The 21,272-nt window shown below is 44.1% G+C and overlaps 1 protein-coding gene across 1 annotated transcript in view; it reads left to right on the plus strand.

Annotated features, from left to right (window-relative positions):
- Window positions 1-19,492, plus strand: part of GPR139 (G protein-coupled receptor 139) — a 38,213-nt gene extending 18,721 nt beyond the window's left edge. The window contains exon 2 of the mRNA XM_053557331.1: window positions 18,310-19,492. Within this exon, the coding sequence (XP_053413306.1) occupies window positions 18,310-19,244 (935 nt within the window). The 3' untranslated portion in view covers window positions 19,245-19,492. The remainder of the gene's footprint in view (window positions 1-18,309) is intronic.
- Window positions 19,493-21,272: the final 1,780 nt, after the last annotated feature.

Genomic DNA, 21,272 nt, shown 5'->3' on the forward strand with positions numbered 1-21,272 from the left:
CAAATACAATTCACACTGCTTCATGTGGCCCGCAGGCCGCAGTTTGAGGACGCCTGGTTTAGATTCTTTTTTATTAGCATTCGTATTTGGTGTTCATTAAATTAGTTTTACCAACAGTACTTTGTGAGAATGAGGAAAACAGATTTTTTTGAGCACAGACAGAATGGCTTTGGGAACAGAGGAACTTAAGCAGAGCTAAGAAATTGTGTAGTAACTTGGGTACCAAATGATGACATCTGAGGCAGGTACTGCATTAAACAAACATTTCCCATGTGCCTACCATGTGTCAGAGACGGCGCTAGGGACTAAGAATGTGGCCCTAAACCAGACAGACACAAACCTGTCCTCCCAAAGCTTCCAGTGTCAGGATGACCAAGGAAAGAAACAAGACATGCATCTAAGTGGTATTTTGATGAAGCATTCGCTAGATGTGGTTTTACAGGCAGGCAACAAAATGGGAAGCCAGTCTCAGAACCTGGCTGTGTGATGATAATGATCAGGAAATTGGCAGAATTTGTATTAGCTTCTGAAATCTATTACAATCTATTCATCTGAAAAAAAAAAAGGAGATGAGAGCAATGAAATTAGAATTCTTCATTTATGAATGCTTTTGACAATGTGAATTCAAGAGGAATTAGCAGATATTTTAATTTTCTGCTGTCTCGCTCCCAATAAATCAGGCCACCTCTGAACCATCTTGTGATAATGCGCATTCGCCGAACGTTTTTCCAGTGTGCAAAACTGCCTCACATACATTATCTCCTTCGGTCCCCAAAACAACCTTGGGAGTTTGCAAAGCAATTTCACTGAGGTTATCACACTGGTTTTCTTGAATTCTCATCCCACATTTCCCTGAGGTCCCACTCCAGCCAAGCCTGTCATTTTACAGTTTTGCAAATACAGCATGCTTTCGCACTTCCTTGGTTTTGTACTTGTGGCTCCCTCTGCCAAGAAAGATTACCCCTTCCTTGCTCAACCAGCAAATGTCTTATTCATTCACAGAAACGCCGGGCAGGTAGGGAAGGGCCTTTGTTTCCTGGGTCAGCTAGAAAGGTCTGGGCACCATGGAGTAGGGGAGTCCCAGTGATGGTACCCATGTCATGGATAGACTTGCAGGCTGGTGGGCACAAGTTCTGTCCCACAGCTAATTGGCTGTCAGTGGAAACAGTGGTCCCCAGCCCCTCTCCTCTCTTAACTCTATGGACCTGAGAATCCAGAAATCCAATTTAACCACCTTTTCCTATATCTCCAAGAGCCTGGAAAACCTGGTTTTAATGATGACTTTATCCGAAGAGCCTGATAAGCCGGTTCATTCACTTCTTAGTTGCCAACAGGCAGTATTCTCGAAAAGAGATGTTAAATTGGCATGGGTCAGGGTGGGAGAGAGCCACAGGATTACAAAAAGTCTAGCAACTGACAGTTGGACAGACAAGGTCCTCAACTTCTGGCTCATCACCTTACCAGCTGTGTAACCTTGGGCAAATCTCTAAACCTGATCTTAATCCCCTCCTCCAGAGAAAATGTCTAATAACACCTGCCTTTGAGGAGAAGGGAGCAGCAATGACTATTAAGTGTAAAACACTTATCACAGCTTTTAGCTTATAATAAGAGATTGCTAAATGGAAGCCATTATTTTTATTATTAAGACCACTTCCCCCCTGGCAGAAAAAGGCAGAGCATCATTTGTCATCATCATCATCCCCATCACTGTAGCTACTGCCATTATTTATATTTTCTTTTATTTCTAAAGGTGGGAGATAGGGAGAACCACCTGGTGTTCCTACGGAGGCTTCCCCTGCCCTGTGTTGGAAATGGTATTTCTGCTTCAAGGGAAAAGGAAAGCAGGTTGTTTTGTCAGAGGCAGGATTCCAGCAGAGGAGATGAGGATGTCCGTCTGTCATCACCGGTGGCTGGACAGGCTGGTTCATGAAGGACAGAAAGAGTCCAGAATGGATGAGCCAGTATTAGAAAAAGCAAGAACCGCATAGCCAAGGGCTCAGAAGCTGGGTGGGGAGAGTGTGGCTTATCCTGGGAGCTTCAATTGCAGTGCTCACATAGGGTGAACAGGAGGGGCCGGTGAAACGGGATGGAGAATGTGGCAGAAGTCAAAATTCCAGTGGCTTCTACCATGCACCCCATTATCAGTCTCATTTTACAGGTGAAGAAACAGAGGCACAGAGAAGTTCAGCTACTTGCCCAAGGTCACACAGCAATTATGTATCAGATCGAGATCTAGCACCCACACTCGTCACCACTGAGCCAAGGAGGCATTCCTTCTTTTTCCCTGTGACACTCAGGCATGTGTCCTACAGCCAGAAAAGACGCAGATGCCTCCCAAGTCAGGAGGACACACACCCCCTTCACCTGCTGGACCCAGCTCCAGCGAGTTAGAAGCTGCTTTCTCTGTGCCCCTCCCAGGGTGCAGAGGTGGGTCTGTAGAAGTTCCCAAACATAAAACCATTTCCATATAATTACACCTCCTTGACCTACATGCCATTCGGCTGTGTGCTTGGGCTGGAGGTACAAAAAACAATTTCTCCAACCAAAGGAAAATGCTTCCCGAGGCCCCCCGGGTAATTAGACATTGTCCTCTGGGCATGGCCTGTTCTGTGTCTGTCCACATCTCCCGATACAGGGGCTGCTGCTTCAAGCTCGCGTCTGCTGGGAGAATGCAGGTCCCATGATGGAACAGAACGTCCACTCGGAAGGTGGCCTTGGGGAGCGAGCAGCTGGGCTGTGCGCAGCAGAGAATTTTCTACTGTTCTTGAACATCCAGATCCCATGGAACCTTCCCTGTGCTAACCCAAGAGGGCATGGGGGAGGCACATTGTGTGGGAGGACGTGACTTCTCGGCATTTCTGCTCTTGTCAACTCAGTTGGATGCTCTAAAACCAATCTGTATTTGAGGGCACGTTTCGGTGAGGAGTTTAAAGGACCCTCTGTTGTCACATCTCCCCTCAGAGATGTCTGGTTTGGGACAAAAATAATAAGCACCGTACTTAGTAAAACCCTTTAACGCTGAAAGCCATTCAATGACTCCTCCCTCCCCCATCGTCCCAAACCACACCCAACTCTAACAAGGCTGTGCAGCTGCTGAAAGAAATCATGTGTTGGTACTTCTCTACCTGTTGTCCAGCCAGGCCTCCCTCCCCTCTCTCTCTCTCTCTCAAAGAACAGACAGGTGACATGAATGATAAAAGCCTGGTGGACGCTTATTGAGTTGGAGGGCAGCCCTGCTGTGGAAATGTGACCCCAGCATGGCATTCCCCCTTCTGACTTTCCAAACAGCTCGCATCCTGGATTGGACACAAAATACTCCAATTTATGTGTATGGCAACTAATTTTAAAACTTTAAAGATGCATCTGCCTCCCACCCCCCACCCCCCGAATTCATTCCACACACTGCCAGTCTGTGACCTCCATTCTATGCCACATTTGCAGCTGCTCAGACAGCCACCCTGCCTCCTGACCTTTGCACATTCCACTCCCCACTATTGGCCAGCTTTGCGTCCCGGTCACTTGACCGGCTCCTCTGCTTCCGTATCGCTTGCATATGTACCACTGCCTCCAAGAAGCCTACCAGGATTTTCTAGAGCAGATTTGTTACCCCTTCTTAAGGGCTCCCAGAGCATGCCTCTTCTGCCACATGCGTGGGTTTCTATCTGGCCTCTCCACTGGGCTAATAAACTTGAGGATAGAGGCTAGTCCTGATGTACTGTGAGATCTGCAGCCTGTAGTGAAGTGCCTGAACAGAGTCGCGAGTGAAGATTCGTGAAGTTGGGAAGAGAAGGGAGACTGGCCTGCGTGTTTCAATGAAACAACAGAATCCTCCTCACTCCAGAGCCCCTTGGATTGGGTTAGTAAACAACCAGAACGGAATTTTGAGCATTTGTTATGTGCCAGCTGCTCTTCTAAGCACTTTATTTGTGTAAGTCATCTAACTCCAACCAAAACCATGGAGACAGTTATTATTCCCACTTTACAGATGAAGGACATCAAGGTACAGAATGTTTAAGAAACTTAGGTGGGGTCAAAAAACTCAGGATTGACAAACGTAGGATTCCACCCCATGAAGTTTAAGTTTCAGAATCGGTGTGCTGAACCTTCCCACTTTTCAACCAGAAAAAGGTGTCCCAAGAGAAAAAAATGCCTGTCGTCCTTGGTAGGGATAGGAATTGTATTTCTGAGCATCTGCTCCATGCCAGTTATGATCCTGACATTTTTGCACATGTTGGGTTACTGAATCTTCCTGACAAGCCCTATGAGATATCCCCATTTCACAGATGAGAAAACTGAGTATCATGCTCAAATAAGTGCAGAACTTGAACTGCACTCCAATTTGAACTCAGATCCATCGGCCATCACAGACAGTAACAGGAAGAAGTTCCAAAAGAGACTACCTGGGGACACTGGGTCCAGAGAGTAGAAAGCAGAGGAAAGGGATCATATCCACACATATAATGGAATACCATGAAAGTGACAAGAAGAATCTTCCACAGAGAACCTGGAGGAATCCATCCATCCATCCATTCATAAATCCATCCATCCATCACTCTTTCATTCCAAAACATTGATGGAGTATATACTTTTTGATAGCCCTGTATAAGCCCTCAAGATTCAGAGCAAAGAGACACAGTCTCTCTTTCCAGAGGCTCCCAGTCAGCAGGTGATAAAGATCTCGAAGAAGATGGTTGCAGAAATACTGTATGTTAAATACTCCAGCTATTTGGCAAATCTGCCCCCCCCAAAAAAATGCACAATGCACAAGTGGATGGCACACCTCCTGAGTGAAGGAAACAACTACAACTCAGACTTTACCTTATAAACTCAAACCATGTCACCTCATTGTGTGGACCCTCAAATTAATCTGAAATTTTTAAAAAATAAAAATAAACAACTAAATCCTCTAGCCAGTGAGGTGCTTAACTGAGTGCACTGAGATCAGGGAAGGCTTTAAAAATAATCTGCTAAGCAAAGGGTCGTAGGTGGGGAAGGCATACCAGGCCGAAGAAATAACCTATGCAAGTGCCAAGAAGGTTAAAAAAAAAAAAAGAGTGCTGCACTTTCAGGCAGCAGGTCCTAACGTGAAGTGCAAGGTGCCCTTACTTGGGCTGCAGAAGGGAGTTGATGGCATGGGAGGTCCCTTGTTGGCTGTGCAAGGACTTTGATTTGGAGCCTATAAGGCAGAAGTCTCAAACCAGCAATCCATGGGCCATATGTGTGTGTGTGTGTGTGTGTGTGTGTGTGTGTTGCTTGCAAGCCTCTCCTGAAACATCAAAAGACCTGACCAGTTAGTTGTCATTCTATCATGGGAAACCACCCAGTGGAGCTAAACAGTAGCTGCACAAGCTGGCCTATTCACTACGATCCCTGGCACGGCATGAATATTTCTTGCCTGGTCCTATTTCAGTTTGCAAGCTCTACTATAGAGCCACTGAAAAGAGCAGGGAGTTGGAAATGACTCCTCCTGCTGCTTTAGGATGATTTATTTGCTAAGTTCTGTGGAATGGGTCTTGTATTCTGAGAGCCTGAACCAGGTTCTGGCACATGCGTGAGCACCACTACATTTATGTTGAACTGAATTTGATTCACATGGAAAGTTCTGGTGCAAAACCTCTTCTCAGGGAGCTGAGCATCTTTTTCACACACTGAATACCAAGTAACTTCCAGTTATCCTTGGTTACATCACCTGATTCATCTTCTTCTGTAAACCCTAAGTAATCTTCCAATACATTCGAAACTTTTACGCAGCCCCTCCACATGTCTGCAATGTTGTGTTAATCTATATTCCTAGTTATTCATTCAACAGATATTTACTGAGCATCTATTTTATGCCAGAAACTGTGTAAGAGCTTGGCAATATATTAATAATAATCAGCAAAGTAAGCACCCTCGGACTTTTAACCAGAAAGTCTAATATTAATATTAGCACAATATTAATGATGCTGAAAGGTATATGGTCTACATGGTACCAGGCACTGTTCCAGCATTGCCCTGTATCAATTCATCTAATCCTTAGAAAACCCTCTGCTAGGTGTGTATAAAATCAGCCTTTTCATAGATGAGCAAATTAAGGGCACAGAGGGGTCAAGAAAATTGCTGAAGGTCACACAGCAAGAAAGCATTAGAGGCAGGTTTGAATCGCAGCGACTTTGCTCCAGAATCTGTCCTCTGCCACTTGTTTTTCTGAGATGATGCTGTGAGCCCCTGAAGTGCCTTCTCAGTCGTCAAAGGGGCAGTCATTTTAGCTGTGATCAGCACTCATGGCCTCTGCCACGGTGGATGCGTAGACAAACCAGACAGCTTGTTCTGGGACCTTTGCATGTCCTGGTTCATTGTTTTTCCTGCTGTCACATGGTGTTACTTTTTCTTCTTTTAAGTTGGAAACACTGAATGCAGACCTAATGCTAGGAAGCAGCTGGAGATGTGAAATCAACACTGATGGCTGCAATTTATATACAGGCTTAGCTACAGGGCATGCAGGGCAGCTGCTCTAGGAAGCGGACCTTGAAAAGAGAAGCCTTAAGGCTAGAAAGACAGCTTGGGTTATAGGCTCAAGTCTTTTTTAGAAAATGTCTTTATTATGTTTCCGTTTTTTTATTTTTTGTAGAGATAGGGTCTCACTATGTTGCCCAGGCAGGTCTCAAAGTCCTGGCCTCAAGAGATCTTCTCACCTTGGCCCCCTCCCCAAGAGCTGGGATTGCACAGGTGTGAGCCACCACTCCTGGCTCTATCTCTTGATGGTGTCACTCACTGTCATGCCTCCCTGCCTTCGATCATGCTGTTTCTGGACCCTCAAGTGCTGTTCTCCGTTCTCCCCACTCTTTCCTTCATGCTCCTCCGAAACCTCCCTGGCCATAAACTCAAACACATTGCTGCTTCCTCTCCACGTGACCCAAGAAATGCCTGAATCACAAACTTGTTGCTTGGCCCATGTGGCCTCTTTCCTTCTCTGCTTCTGCTAGAAGGGGAAATATGTCACCTCTCCCCAGCAGCCTCAGCACGGGAAGTGGTACATAGTACACACTCACTGGAATGAAAGTAGTCCCAGAGGGAAACGTGACTTACCCAAAGCCACAGATGTAGTAGGTAACAGAGCAGAATTCCACAGGAATTGGAATCTGGAATGGAATGGAAGCTCCATGTGGAGGTGGCCCACTTGTGTGTTTGTGAATAGCTGCATCCCTGTGTCTGGAACAGTGTCTGACACACAGTGGGGCAGCTCAGTAAACATTTGTTGAATGAATAAGTGAATGCCAACCTCATTCAATTCTTCCTTTGTCCTTGCCTGCATGGAAGAACAAAGCAGGGTTACAGAAAATGATGGCTTTGTGTTGGCTGCATTTTGTATGCACAATTGATAAGCTATTTGCCCACAGCTAAAAATACCTACCCCTGGCAGCCATTGGGAGAAGCAGATGGATGATGCTTAGCTCAAGATGTTTAATCAAACAGCGACAACCCGAGCGGAGCCTCAATTAGCCTCTGACACCCCAGTGAACTCCAGATGAACAGCAAAGAAGCCTCTGATTTCCTGTTGGTTCTCTGGCACTCGGTGACCATCACCCTAGGTCCACAAAACAGCAAAAACAAATGAGCATCCTGTGCCCAAGGCAGTCACCAGCTGGAAGTCAATGGATGGGCAAGATGGACAGAAACCAAGAATGCAGGACAGATCAATGGAGAGTCAGCTAGTGGGTTGCATCATTCACACTTTTGAATGGGGCAGTGGAGAGCTCAGGAAAGTGATTAGGGTCAGGGTGGCAGCTCATACTTGTACCAGCACTTTGGGAAGCCAAGGTGGGAGGGTTGCTTGAGCCCAGGAGCAACATAGCAAGCCCCATCTCTACAAATAATATCAAAATCAGGTGGGTGTTATGTGCACCTGTAGTCCCAGCTACGCAGGAGGCTGAAGCTCAGAGCCTGATGGGTAGTAAGTGCTCAACAACTGTTAGCTGTTCTAAGGGAATGATGTGACCTCTCCTCACGCCTTTGTCACTTTGCACATGCTGTTCACTCTCCCTGGAGCACACTCCCTTGCTGTATCTGCCTGCTAAACTCCCACTTAACCTTCCCTAAATATGAGTTATGATGCTATCATTATTACTATTAACATTATTATTGCTTGTTATGAACTGACCCATTTTATAGATATGGGAACTGAGATCTTTAAAAAAAGGGGGCATGCAGAGATGTCTATGTCAGAACCCAATGCAACACTGAGGCATCTCCTGAGGTAGCCTAAGGATACTTTCGCTCACTGAGTCTAAGAAACGAGGAGTCTTTTCTTGGGGTTTTGTTTTGGTTTTGGTTTTTTTTGCAGTTTTTGGCCGGAGCTGGGTTTGAACACGCCACCTCCAGCATATGGGGCCGGCACCCTACCCCTTTGAGCCACAGGCGCCGGCCAATGAGGAGTCTTTTCTAGAGCCAATTCTCACATCCTCAAGAAATGTATCAGAAGCCTATGCGTAGATCTGCCAGGTGCTTCTTCCCCCTCATGGGGGGCCTTTGTCCGGCTCAACTCATCATCTTAGCCAAACTGATCATCACAATTGTACTTAATAACTTTGACCACTTACTGCATGCTTTCCTTAGGCCAGGCTCTGTGCTTTGGGTGGCGTTTCTCTCTAATCCTGACAGCACCCTTTGAACCAGTTACCACCATTACACCATTTTATGGCTGAAGAATGGGAAACTCGGTGCTTATACAACTTGCCCAAGCTAGAAAAGGGCAGATCAGGAGACTCACCCAGATCTGCCAGACCCCAAAATATATGTCTCTCCTTTTAAGTGTCCTGTGCTTTCTGTTAACTCTTGTGTTCTGTGTTTGCTCGAAATCTGCCTGCATGCCCAGGAACTGTTCACGCAAAGCCCTGCCCCGATCTGTCTTTGGGACAAACTCCCAGAACTGATAAAACACAGCTGCATCCATCACTCAGTGCAGAACTTGACCCAGGATGACACCACTCACTGTTTTCAATATGCTTCTTCAACTTAACAGCTGTGTCTTCTTGGGTAGGTGGCTTACCCTCTCTGAATATCCATTTTCTCGTTGTAAAATGGAGACCAGAAGGTGCATTCCACCTACACTGTCATCTTATAGATTTCTTTTTAATCAACTCACTTTTTAAGTAAACTGAACTTATTTTATAACACAGCTTACCCTACTGCCCCAAATAGAAAAAATTCCTCTGATACCAATTTAAACTAAATCCACAACTTTTAAAGTAAAAAATGTTCATAGGGAATCACATAAAATCATTTCCTCTTTGTAAGGCCGCCCTGCACAGAGTGAGTGCTCGATGTAAGGTAGTCATAGGAAACCAACTTTGCTACCAAGATATGCGATTTGGGTCTGTTGGCTGGTTATGATGTGGCTTCCTGATAAAAAGCTAGAAGTTGCCTTGGTTACTCAATAAAGCTTTTCCTGGTCAAAAAGACAGAACTAATTCTGTTGCCAAGAGAAGGTCAATTGTTTAGCAAGGTTGACCCTACCCTGCAGCCTAATGCTAATTCACTGCTCCCCATCCCCCGAGTCAGACTGCCCAGGATGGCAGCCATTTTAGCTCTTCCTGCCTCCTCAGCTGCCTACTTGCTATATCTCAACTGTTCTAGTCTTCACTAGAACTTCACTACTGCTTTGTTAATTTCTGGGAGAAGCCAGAGAGGCTACACCATGAATCCAGAGTCCAAGGCCTGAAGGACAAATCCTCGGGGTAGACATCACCAATCCAGCAAAGCACCACTGAGCCCAGCCTTGGTTTTAGAACACTTTCCAACATGCCAGGATGGCCACTGCCAGAGATGAAGAGGAAATATCCCCACTATTTCTACTTCAAGATGTCCTCTTACCCTTGGCAGGAGAATTCACACAGGGAGATAGAAAGAAAGACACGACACTAACCTGAGCTTTGAAAATAAGTCACTCATGTGGTAAAATGTGGTTAAAAGAAAAAAAAAGAGATCTCCACAAGAAAAATGTGGTTAAAAAAGAAAAGATGTCTTCATAAGAAAAATAATAAAGAAGAACATCTTCATGGAAGCCACAAATAATATTAAAAGCAATCAAAACAGGAGCTAAAATTTTATAACTTTCAGAGGATGCAAGAGGCAACTGAGTCATGATGTAGAAACAGCACCCTAAGGTTTGGTTCCTTAGATAAAGACCAACATTCTCCTCCTTAGAGCAAAGACACAAAGTTGCATGCAGGGATCAGAACACAGCTGCAACCTAGAGGGCTCAGGTTAGAGGCAATGAAGAACTTCCTTGTAGGTCGACAAGGTAGCTAATGCCTGCAATCAGCCGTGGAAAGAAACCAGAATCTTCTCTGGAATTCCTTGAGAGTTTGGACTCTCCTGAATGCCCATCTTTTCATAAAGCACAGGGTCTGGCCTACTGTAATTGCTCAACTGAAAAAAAGTGGCAATGGCTAATTTTTTTTAATGTTTACTATGTGCCAGGGACTGTGTTAAGTACTGCGCCAGTATTATTTCTTATGTCCTCAGATCAACTTATTTGGGTACTGTTTATCCCATGATGCCCATTTCACAGATTGAGGGCAGGGGGCTCAGAGACATGAGGTCACTTACTCTCCACACAGTTGGATGGTTAGACGGTTCTCCTGAGATCTGACCCCAGGTTGATTGCCTGCACAGAGTGTACTCTTAACTACTACACTCGCAATTAAGACAGGTTCTTATACACCCAGATACTTGGGGTGAGATTCAGATATTTGAATCTTATACACCCAGATATTTGGAGTGAAAAGACCAAATGGGTCTTTGTAGCCCTTTGAGGAACTTGGAAACCATCCTCTTGCCTTGGGGTTATCTTTGCCACAGTGGGGGCTGTGTCCCCACTTCCTAACCACCACCTCATTAGTCCATACTCAGTTTTGTGCCCTCATAACCAACTATAGAAAGAAAGGGCCACAATCCAGGTTTCTGCCTTGGGGCAAGTGGAATCAGAGGCAGAAAAGATGGTGCCTGACCAGCGGGCACTGCCTGAGATACATGGTAGGACAGCTGCCCAGGGGGGATGCTTTTCCTGCTCCTCTCCTAGGGAGCCACTCAGCACAGGACCTCTGTAGGGTCTGCAGCACCGTTCACAGAGGCCAAAAAGACTGAACACCAAGTCTCGTTGGCATCATCTTTTTATTTCCTCTTCTTCCACCTCAAGACCCAGAGTGGATCGGGAAACAGCGAGGGAGGTGACAGCTTCCTAAGGCAGTACCCCATCCCATAATTATTTTCACCCTTCAGCTGATCTGAACAAGGACATTGCTGACTTCTTACTTAGGAGACTTAGAAATTGCTCTTCCTAAAAATTCTATCTATGGGGTCCCTCCCAGAGCAGGTAAATAACAATTGCTGCAATTTGTCACAAGGCCAGGGGTCTGTGTGACAGGAGGGCTGACCCTTACAATGCACAACTTTGGAGGGGAGGAGTGCATGTAACTGGGGAGGAGGGAGGGGGGTTCTAATGACTGAAGGGGTGAATAAGGTCTCTCTTTAGAAACTCACAAAACATAATCTAAGAGGCATACCAATGGGTTTTGTAAATGTTACCCCAGGAATCTAATTAGCTGGGATAAGCAATTCTCTCTCCTCTTCTAAAGACCTGGAGACTTAGGACTTAAACAATTTCAAGGCATGGAGACCACATAAAGGCATGAATATCAGAACACTGGTTCACTGGAGGCCATCTACAAGGCTAGCTACCACACCATCTCAGGAAGATGGGGATTTGACAGATTTACCTTTTCTAATTTCTAATGTAACAGTTAAATGTATGAACTCAGAAGACAAAAAGCTTGGTTTAATGTCCCGGCTCACTACCTGCTACCTGTGTGACCTCAAACAGTTTGCTTAGCCTCTCTGAACCTCAATGTTCTCAAATCCTAGTATTCACTTCAAAGGGTAGTTGTGAAAATTAAATGTATGCATTAAATGTATTTGTGAAAAGTAAATGTATATAAGATCCTTAGAAGTGCCCTGGGCATAATGAATGCTCAAAAAATGTCAGCCGTTTCTATTAATATTATTATTACACACTGATACAGTGTTTAGTTTTTTTTACAAGTACATATTGCTTTTGTAATTGAAAAAAATAATTGTCAAAGACAAGAAAAAGGAAAAGTAGCAGAACTAAGAGATAGAAACTGAGAATTCCCAGTCCAGCTGCTGCTTCCACGGAAACTGTACAAGCCTCTTAGTCATCAGAGACACAGAAGATACCTCCAGAAGACCTTGACCCTTTCTCTCTGGGCTAGCAGACAGTCCAGTGACGCAGTCTGACAACCCAAGCCACTCCCCAAACCCTCTCAAGTTCGAGCACAAGAAGCTACAAAATGTAGGAAATGGATTCCCCCAGTAAGATAACCAAACAAGCTTTCCAGTCACAAAACATGGGCTTTATTATTACTCAGGAGCTTAAACCTGTCCAGCGACACCACTGACCGAAAGGGTTTGTTTTGTAGATGGGTTTACACTTTGATCATGAAGTTCATCTGGGCTTGCTTGGCTTATTTGGGTTTCCTCGACGACAGAGTTCTTAAGTCAGTTAGAAAGAAAAGCTGAGAAATGGAATTTCACTCAGTGATGACTTGGGCTTCTTCGTTTACTCACCCCTTATAAATGCAGCGCATCCTGTCAACACCAGTCTTTCTCCTTGGGAAAAAAGTGCCACTGTGGAAAAGAAAAGATTTTTTGATATGGAGAATTATAGCAAATGTCAAGCCTTAAGATTTGAAGACTTTACCTTCTCATTTCTTTTTCAGACAATCAATAACCAGACATCATTTTCTTCCCCTCTGGGTCCCCCCCCCAGCTCCCATAACTATCTATCTATCTATCCATCTCTCTCTCTCTCCCCCCAACTGAGGTCCTGAGTGTTCTTGAGGTTGCCTTGAGGGGAAATCGACCTGTACCAAAGGCAAAGGAAACTCGGTGTCTAAGGGTTAGTTTCTCAAGAGAGGCAATTACCAGAAACTTAAGGAAATGTCAAATATGAATACCTAGCAATTTTGTTAGGAGTTGATGACTTGCCTGACTTAAAGCATTAAGTAGATTGGGGCTGGAATATTTTTAAAGAGTTTGAATATGGAAAATTTTTTAACACCACACTTCAAACAGGGTTCAGCTGGGGAGGAAGAAACAGTGGCGAAGAGTCACTCACTGCAGAATATATATAGATAGCAGTTCTTTGGGGGAGACCTCACCATTTATCCTTTCCTGCCTCCTTCAGGGGCAGAGCCGTGAGCGGGAATGTGGGCATTGTTGAACTGATGGGAAAAAAAGAGGTTCTGAGAAATGATGGCACTCTTCTAAGTCAGGGGCAACTAGGGGAACAGGCATCAACAGCCCTTACCTGTGACCCAAATAAAGCAGAATCTGATAGGCCATGAAGTCAGACAGAGCTGAGTCACTTTCTGGCTCTTTCACTAGGTCAGTTTGTGACTTTGAGGAAATTACCTAAAAATCCAAGCCTCAGTTTCTTCATCTGTAAAATGGGAAACTGTTCTCATGTCTTTATGTTCCCTGAACACGGGGAGCTCATCTCTACCCCATGTGCCTAGAATCATTTCCCCACAGACCTTTTCATGACAGATCCCATCCCTTCATCCTTGTTTGAACCCAATGTCATTTTTCAATCTAAAAATAAGTCCTCTATCCCTTTATCTCATCTGGTGGTCTTATTCTCTCGTGCATCTGCGTGTGTTTATTTCTCCTCTGTCTTCCACACTAAACTATAAACAGCACAACAAAAGGGACCTTGTCTACTTTGTTCATTTCTATATCTCCAGTGCCTCATATAGTGCCTGGCAGAGTAAACGCCCAATTAATATTTGTTGAATGGATGGTCTCTCTGTCACTAGCTAACACATGCCAGGCACTGTTGTAAATACTTAATGAAAATTATTGCACCTAATTCTCAGAACAACAGATTGTCTTATTAATTTTATTTTATAAAGAAGAAAACAGAGGTGCAAAGAGATGGAGTGAACTTGCCCAAAGTCAAAGTGCCAAGAGGTGCTAGAGCCACGTCTGAGCCCCAGACAGCCTGGCCCAGGGCCCACACTCTTAGCCACAGTGCTCTTGCCCTTGACTCAATGGGAGAGCTTCAGACCGGATTTTATAGGTTGAGTTCCATAAGCTCTAACAATAGTATTAGATCAGAGGAGAAGGGATTGGAAGCCAGGTCTTTGTCCCAGACCCTACTCCAAAGCCTTTGCCTTTGTTTCGTATCTTTTCTCCAGCAGCTTTTGCATTAACTCGTGTTCCCGTTTATGTCCCTAACACCTCACCACTTACGTGACGTTTCTACACTCTCTCTGAGTGGAGACCCTGAATTCATAAAGCTGAATGATAAAAGCAGCATATAGAATACTGGCAGGTTTGATATAAAAGAAAGTGAGAGTCCAGACTCAGTGGCGCACACTGTAGACCCAGCAGTTTATACCCACCTTGGGCCAGGCACAGGTCTTTGCCCATGGAATGTAGATACTAAATACTTCTGAAAGGATTTCTGGATGAGTAAAATATTTTGAAGCACTTTCAACAGACCATGGCAAGGCTGTTTAATGGAAGAATGCCATAGAATGCAAAAATGCTTATGAGGCCAGCAGAAATCAGTATGAGAGTTCTTGGTCTTAATAAACCCAAGTCTTCGTACTGCCCCCACCTCAGAGCCTTTGCACGTGCTGTTTCCTTTGCTTGAAAAATACTTTTTCCTTCCAATCTCTCTGCCTGTTTACCTACTACTGGTCCTACAAATCTCAGCAAAGCTTTTTCTGATTCCTACTCCCATATATTCCTTCATAGCTCTTACTATATCTTGCAGCAAGGCATTTTTCTTCTGTGGTCTTTCTGTTATTGTTTTTCTTGCCTAATAAAATCTAGGTTTCATGCAGGCTGCACGGACCAGGTCTATTTTGTTCACCATCCCCTCACAAGGCAAAGGTCAGAGTAGTCAAACACATTGTCAAATGCATGAATAAACTTTTGAAATATTGGGTTACAAACATAAAGGACTTCGCTTTCCTAGGTCTCTTTTCTGAAGTAGCGACTAAAGTAGGAAATACCATTTTTCTTTAGACGGCAGGTAGTGTAACATCCCTACGTGGTACCCCGACGCCACTTGAAGTAGATAGCAAGATCACAGACTGGTCTACAACATGGATGTCAGTCCTCGGTTTGAATTCCAGCCGCTTAATGTAATCAGTACTTGAACTCTGCCCCTTCAAAAATGTTATTTCAAATAATTTAAACAAGAGCAAAAACAGCACAATCTTAAAAAAAAAAAAAAAACATAATATCAAGTACTAAGAGGATATGGAACAAGTGGAATTCTCATATTCTGCTGTTGGGAGTATAAATTGGTAAAATGACTTTACAGAGCAATTCAGCCATATCTGCTAAAGATGAACACGCACACACTCTCAATTAAATAATAAGTACATTTGCATGTATGTACTATCCCAGAGAAATTCTCATGTATAAGTACTTCTCATGAAGAGTCACAGCAAGAGATTATTAATAATTTCAATGCCTCATAACAAAAAAAATTCTGGGACTAATTTAAATATATGTACATCTTTAATATAACAAATTATTTATAATTTACCTACATAATAATGAGTAAGTGAACTGGAGTTTGTTCATAAATAGAATGCTACCTAGTCATTAAAATGACTGGCCGAGATCTACATGTAGAAACAAAAATAGGTCTCAAAAAACATAAAGCTGGGCTCAGTGCCCATAGCACAGTGGTTACGGTGCCAACCACATACACCCAGGCTTATGGGTTTGAACCCAGCCTTGGCCTGCTAATCAACAATGACAACTGCAACAAAAAATAGCTAGGGGTTGTGGCGGGCACTGTAGTCCCAGCTACTTGGGAGGCTGAGGCAAGAGAATCGCTTAAGCCCAAGAGTTTGAGGTTGCTGTGAGCTGTGACACCAGGGCCCTCTACCAAGGGTGACATAGTAAGACTCTGTCTCAAAAAAAATAAAATAAAATAAAGCTGAATGATAAAAGCAGCATATAGAATACTGGCAGGTTTGATATAAAAGAAAGTGAGAGTCCAGACTCAGTGGCGCACACTGTAGACCCAGCTGCTGGGGAGGCTCAAGCAGGAGGATTGCTTGAGCCCGGAGTCTGAGGCTGTCATGTGCCATGACCATACTTGTGAATAGCCACCTGACACCAGTTTGGGTGAGGACTTCTCTCAAAGAAGAAAAAAAGAAAGAAAACAAGGAAAATGTACACAGACGTAATACATATGTATATTATGTATGTAATATGTATACACAGGCCCTGAGTACGACACACCACCTATGTCATGGAGCTTGCCTCCAGGGAGAGAAAAAAGGAAAGAGGTAAAATAATGGAACTATTTCAGATAGGGCTTCAGCTATATCTATAGTGTCATTTCTTTTTTAAAAAAGAGCTGAAGCAAATATGGCAAAATGTTAAAATTTGTTTAATCTGAGTGATGAGTACACCAGGATATGTGGGTGTATTTATTAGAAGACATTTTTACATGTGAACTATTGTGTAATAGTTTAAATAGCTACCCAGAAAGGAAAAGAGAGAATGAGAAGGGTGGCGGGGAGGAAGAGATGTCTGTGTTCTATCTGTGTCACTGGACCTCAAACAAGGGACGGAAGCTCCCTGAGACTTCGTTTTTGAGACAGAGTCTCACTATGTCACCCTCGGTAGAATGCTGTGCCGTCACAGCTCACAGCAAACTCAAACTCTGGGGCTTAAGTGATTCTCTTGCTTCAGCTTCCCTGGGACTCCCACCAGGGAAGACTCCCCACAGGCTCCCACCACAAAACCCAGCTATTTTTTTGTTGCAGTTGTCATTATTATTTAGCAGGCCCAGGCTGGTTTCGAACCCGCCTGCCTCAGTGTATGTGGCTGGCACCCTAACCACTGAGCTACAGGCACCAAGCCTCTCTGACACTCTTGTTTGCAAAATAGTTAACAGTATTCAAATTTCAGGGTGGGTTATGAGAATAAATGTGTAGAATGACTTCCAAATATTATCCATTGGAATAACATTTTGAAGTGAGTCGCTAATCACTTTCTAAATATGACTAATTCAAGAGATATCTGTTTTTTAAAAACTTATCAGAAAATTATGTGGATACATTTTCAAATCAAATCTGACCCCAAGAAAAATAGGGGTCACACATTGTTGCTATTTGTACAAAAACTTTGTCCATGCATATTATATAGACTTACATAAGGATAAATTCTTTATTAACTATGATTTCTCAGCAGGAAGAGAACTTGGATGGTTGGAGAACAAGAGTGGAAGAGAAATGTACTTTTCCCTAATATTTTTTTATTGAGCAATAATAATAATAATGCAAAAAAAGTAACATTCACATTATCAAATAAGAATGTCTATCATAGAACAGATGATAGACTCTGAGGTTTAGTATGGAGTCATCAGTTAACTTAGTTTTAGTTATGTACTACGTGTGCAGATTACCTATTCCAAAATACATATAATTTTTTTAAGATAGGGTCTCACTCTGTTGCCCAGTCTAGAGTGCAGTGGCCTCACCATAGCTCAGTGCAACCTGAAACTCCTAGGCTCAAGCGATCTTCCTGCCTCCCAAGTAACTGGGACTACAGGCACCCACCACCACACCCAGCTGATTTCTCAATTTCTTTTGGAGAGGTAGGGTCTCAGTATGTTGCTAAGGTTAGTCTCAAATTCCTGGCCTCAAGCAGTCCTCCCACCTCAGCCTCCCAGAGAGCTAGGATTGTAGGCCTGCCTATTTTTAAATTAATCTGAAGGTCACAATCTTCGCCACCCTTTCAATTTTAAATCCCCTTAAAAAGGAAACATCCTAAAATCCAAGTTCTCAAAAGGCTCTTAAGAAGTTACATAGTCCAGTCTCCTATCTGAACATATATAGTGGGAAAAGCCATCTCAGTTGAAGTTGACAAAAGAAAAGACCATGAGATTTGGTATCAAGTTTGGCTCCTGAATTACCATGAATTACTAACTGCATGGCTCTAAGCCAGTTCCTTAAGCTCTCAGAGCCCCAGTTTCATTTCTAAAGTGAAGACAATTCTCATGGTAGTACCAGGAACAAACTAGATCATAATAAGCATAACTTTAAAATAGTTCCAGGTGTTTGTATAAGACACTATTTGGAATGTGGAGGTCATCCCTCGAAAGCATTGGTTCCATCCTTTGCCCCATCAACACATGGCTAGGGTCTTCCACAGTAACCAAAGACATCACCTTTGCTCCAAAGATAAAACCAGACTCTCTTCTCTCCACAGCAAATATCTTAACAGTGATCATCCTCTCTCAGCTGGTGGCCAGAAGGCAGAAGTCCTCCTACAACTATCTCTTGGCCCTTGCTGCTGCTGACATCTTGGTCCTCTTTTTCATCGTCTTTGTGGACTTCCTGTTGGAAGACTTCATCTTGAACATGCAGATGCCTCAGGTCCCTGACAAAATCATAGAAGTGCTGGAATTCTCATCCATCCACACGTCCATATGGATTACGGTTCCATTAACCATTGACAGGTATATCGCCGTCTGCCACCCACTCAAATACCACACGGTGTCCTACCCAGCCCGTACCAGGAAAGTCATCGTAAGTGTCTATATCATCTGCTTCCTGACCAGCATCCCTTACTACTGGTGGCCCAACATCTGGACTGAAGACTACATCAGCACCTCTGTGCATCACGTCCTCATCTGGATTCACTGTTTCACCGTGTACCTGGTGCCCTGCTCCATCTTCTTCATCTTGAACTCAATCATCGTGTACAAGCTCAGGAGGAAGAGCAACTTTCGCCTCCGTGGCTACTCCACGGGGAAAACCACTGCCATCCTGTTCACCATCACCTCCATCTTTGCCACGCTCTGGGCCCCCCGCATTGTCATGATCCTCTATCACCTCTACGGCGCGCCCATCCAGAACCGCTGGCTGGCACACATCATGTCTGACGTCGCCAACATGCTGGCCCTCTTGAACACAGCCATCAACTTCTTCCTCTACTGCTTCATCAGCAAGCGGTTCCGCACCATGGCAGCCGCCACCCTCAAGGCCTTCTTTAAGTGCCAGAAGCAACCTGTGCAATTCTACACCAACCACAACTTTTCCATAACAAGCAGCCCCTGGATCTCGCCGGCGAACTCACACTGTATCAAGATGCTGGTATACCAGTATGACAAAAATGGAAAGCCTATAAAAGTATCCCCATGACCCCCTAGGTTTGGCACCTAGTGCTCTTGTCTAACTTCTTTCCAGATGGGAGGGCTTCCCATCCTGTGGCTGAACAGCTCTCCTGAAGAGTGCTATCCTGATTTCCTGTCTCCACAGACTGGCAGTTTTCAGGCTGGTAGACGAGAAAAGATGGAAGAGACAAAAGGAAAGCATGAATCTTATTTTCACTTATGCATTTATTTTTACCAAGCCGTGTGGACAGCATAAGTTCCTACTTGTTTGAAGATTCCACCGAAGGTCATTATCATCATCTTGTGACCAATTGGGACACACAGTAGAGAAATCATCTGCGACTTCGCCCTGACACCACCCAGAGTCACTGGGAACTGTTCATTGATGTGACACTCCAAGCCACTGTAGCACCTCACTCTTCTTCCAAGAGCTAAGGTCATTCATTGCTTCCCTGTGCTGTTCCCAGCAGCTAACAATGCCGACTGATTCAGGATTTCTCCAGGGTACCCTTTGTCCCAGAGAAGGTCGTTGTCTTGGAGTGGCCCTGGCACATCTGGCTGCAGAATGGCACCATGGAGCTTCTTCAGGAAGGCTCCAAACCAATACACCTGATGACCCTCAGATCTGGGGTCTAAAATACAGTTTTCTATTTACCATTATGTATAGATTTTATCTCTCTCCTCCCAAACAAAGACCCTGCCTGGTGCATGGGGGGAAAGGAAGAATTCTTGAGCCCAGAAAAACAAAAAAATAAGCCCCACTCTTGCCATTGTTCCAATCCATCCCTGTGTCACCTATATATGATCCCTTTTCTCACCCCAAATTGCTTCTTGTTTTGGTACCACTCAAGCTTCCTAGAGAAGCCTTTTCCATGTAAAGTTGCCAACCTTACCTCCTTGCTTGCTGAAGCCCTCACCAAATTGTTTTATTTGAAGTGACTTCCGAACTGAATTTAATATTCAAGGGTCAGGGACTGCAGCTCTCCGGGTATGAAAGGAGGCATTCTAAGCTCTGCCCCAAAGCCCAGCTGGCATTGCAAACACTGTCACAACATGTGTCCGTAGTGACAGCACGTGAGCCCTTTGACGCACATGGCTCAAAGGGGCGGTGCCAGTTCTCTTTTACAAAATGATTAAATATAAATGTATTTATTTCTTCTCCCCTTGCCTATCCAGGGCAAGAGCCATTCCGGGATGTAGTGAATAGGGGCTTCCCTGGAAATTACTGCTCATGTGTGCCCACATACATTCTTGATCATTCTAGATCCCTATGTATTCAGTGATGTGTTTTGAAAGAGAAATCCATGTTGGAGTCCCTCTTATTTAGCTTTATTACTCTATTATTATTTTTTTAACTTCTCTCCAAGATTCTCAGTGTTTGGGAAGAAAAAAAACTGCCAAAATGATTCTGGAAGTGTAGATATGATATTTTTTGGTGACCAAACAAAAAAGCAGATGATCCACCTGGAATACTTAGTTCCGCAGGCTGGATTTTTACTGCACTTTGTCCCTAAATTGGAAGACGTGTCTATCCCTTTTAAGGGAATTTGCAATAAATGAATGGGGTTGACAAGGCCTCAGGGCAACACGTGCCCTAACCTTCAGCCAATACCCTCAATACTGACTCAATATAATTTTAGGTCGTTTTAGTCCTGATGGTCCTAATTCCTATGCTTTTTCAATAATTGCAATAGTGTCATAAGACCCAAGGATCAGATTCTAAAGTCAATGTAAAAGACAAAAATCTGACAGAGCCGAAGTCACCTTTGCAGAGATCTCAGAAAAGAGCCATGCTGGAGATCATATTCTATCCCTTTAAAAACCTAACACAGCTAAGTTTTTCTCCAGCATTAGAATAGGTGATTGTTTCTCTGGTTGATGACAAGACAGAGCTGGCTTGCATTTAGGGACCATACTGTATGATTCCAGTGTACCTGAGAACATTAGGACCACCCTGGTGTAGCAAGATGCTCCCATAAATAGGGATTCATGGCAGTTGTCTGACTGAGGGACAAGCAGATTCCTATCTCCCATCTCACGCTCGCCAGGGCATGCG

The sequence above is a fragment of the Nycticebus coucang genome, chromosome 12 (genome assembly GCF_027406575.1).
Source record: "Nycticebus coucang isolate mNycCou1 chromosome 12, mNycCou1.pri, whole genome shotgun sequence".
NCBI classification, from domain to species: Eukaryota; Metazoa; Chordata; class Mammalia; order Primates; family Lorisidae; genus Nycticebus; species Nycticebus coucang.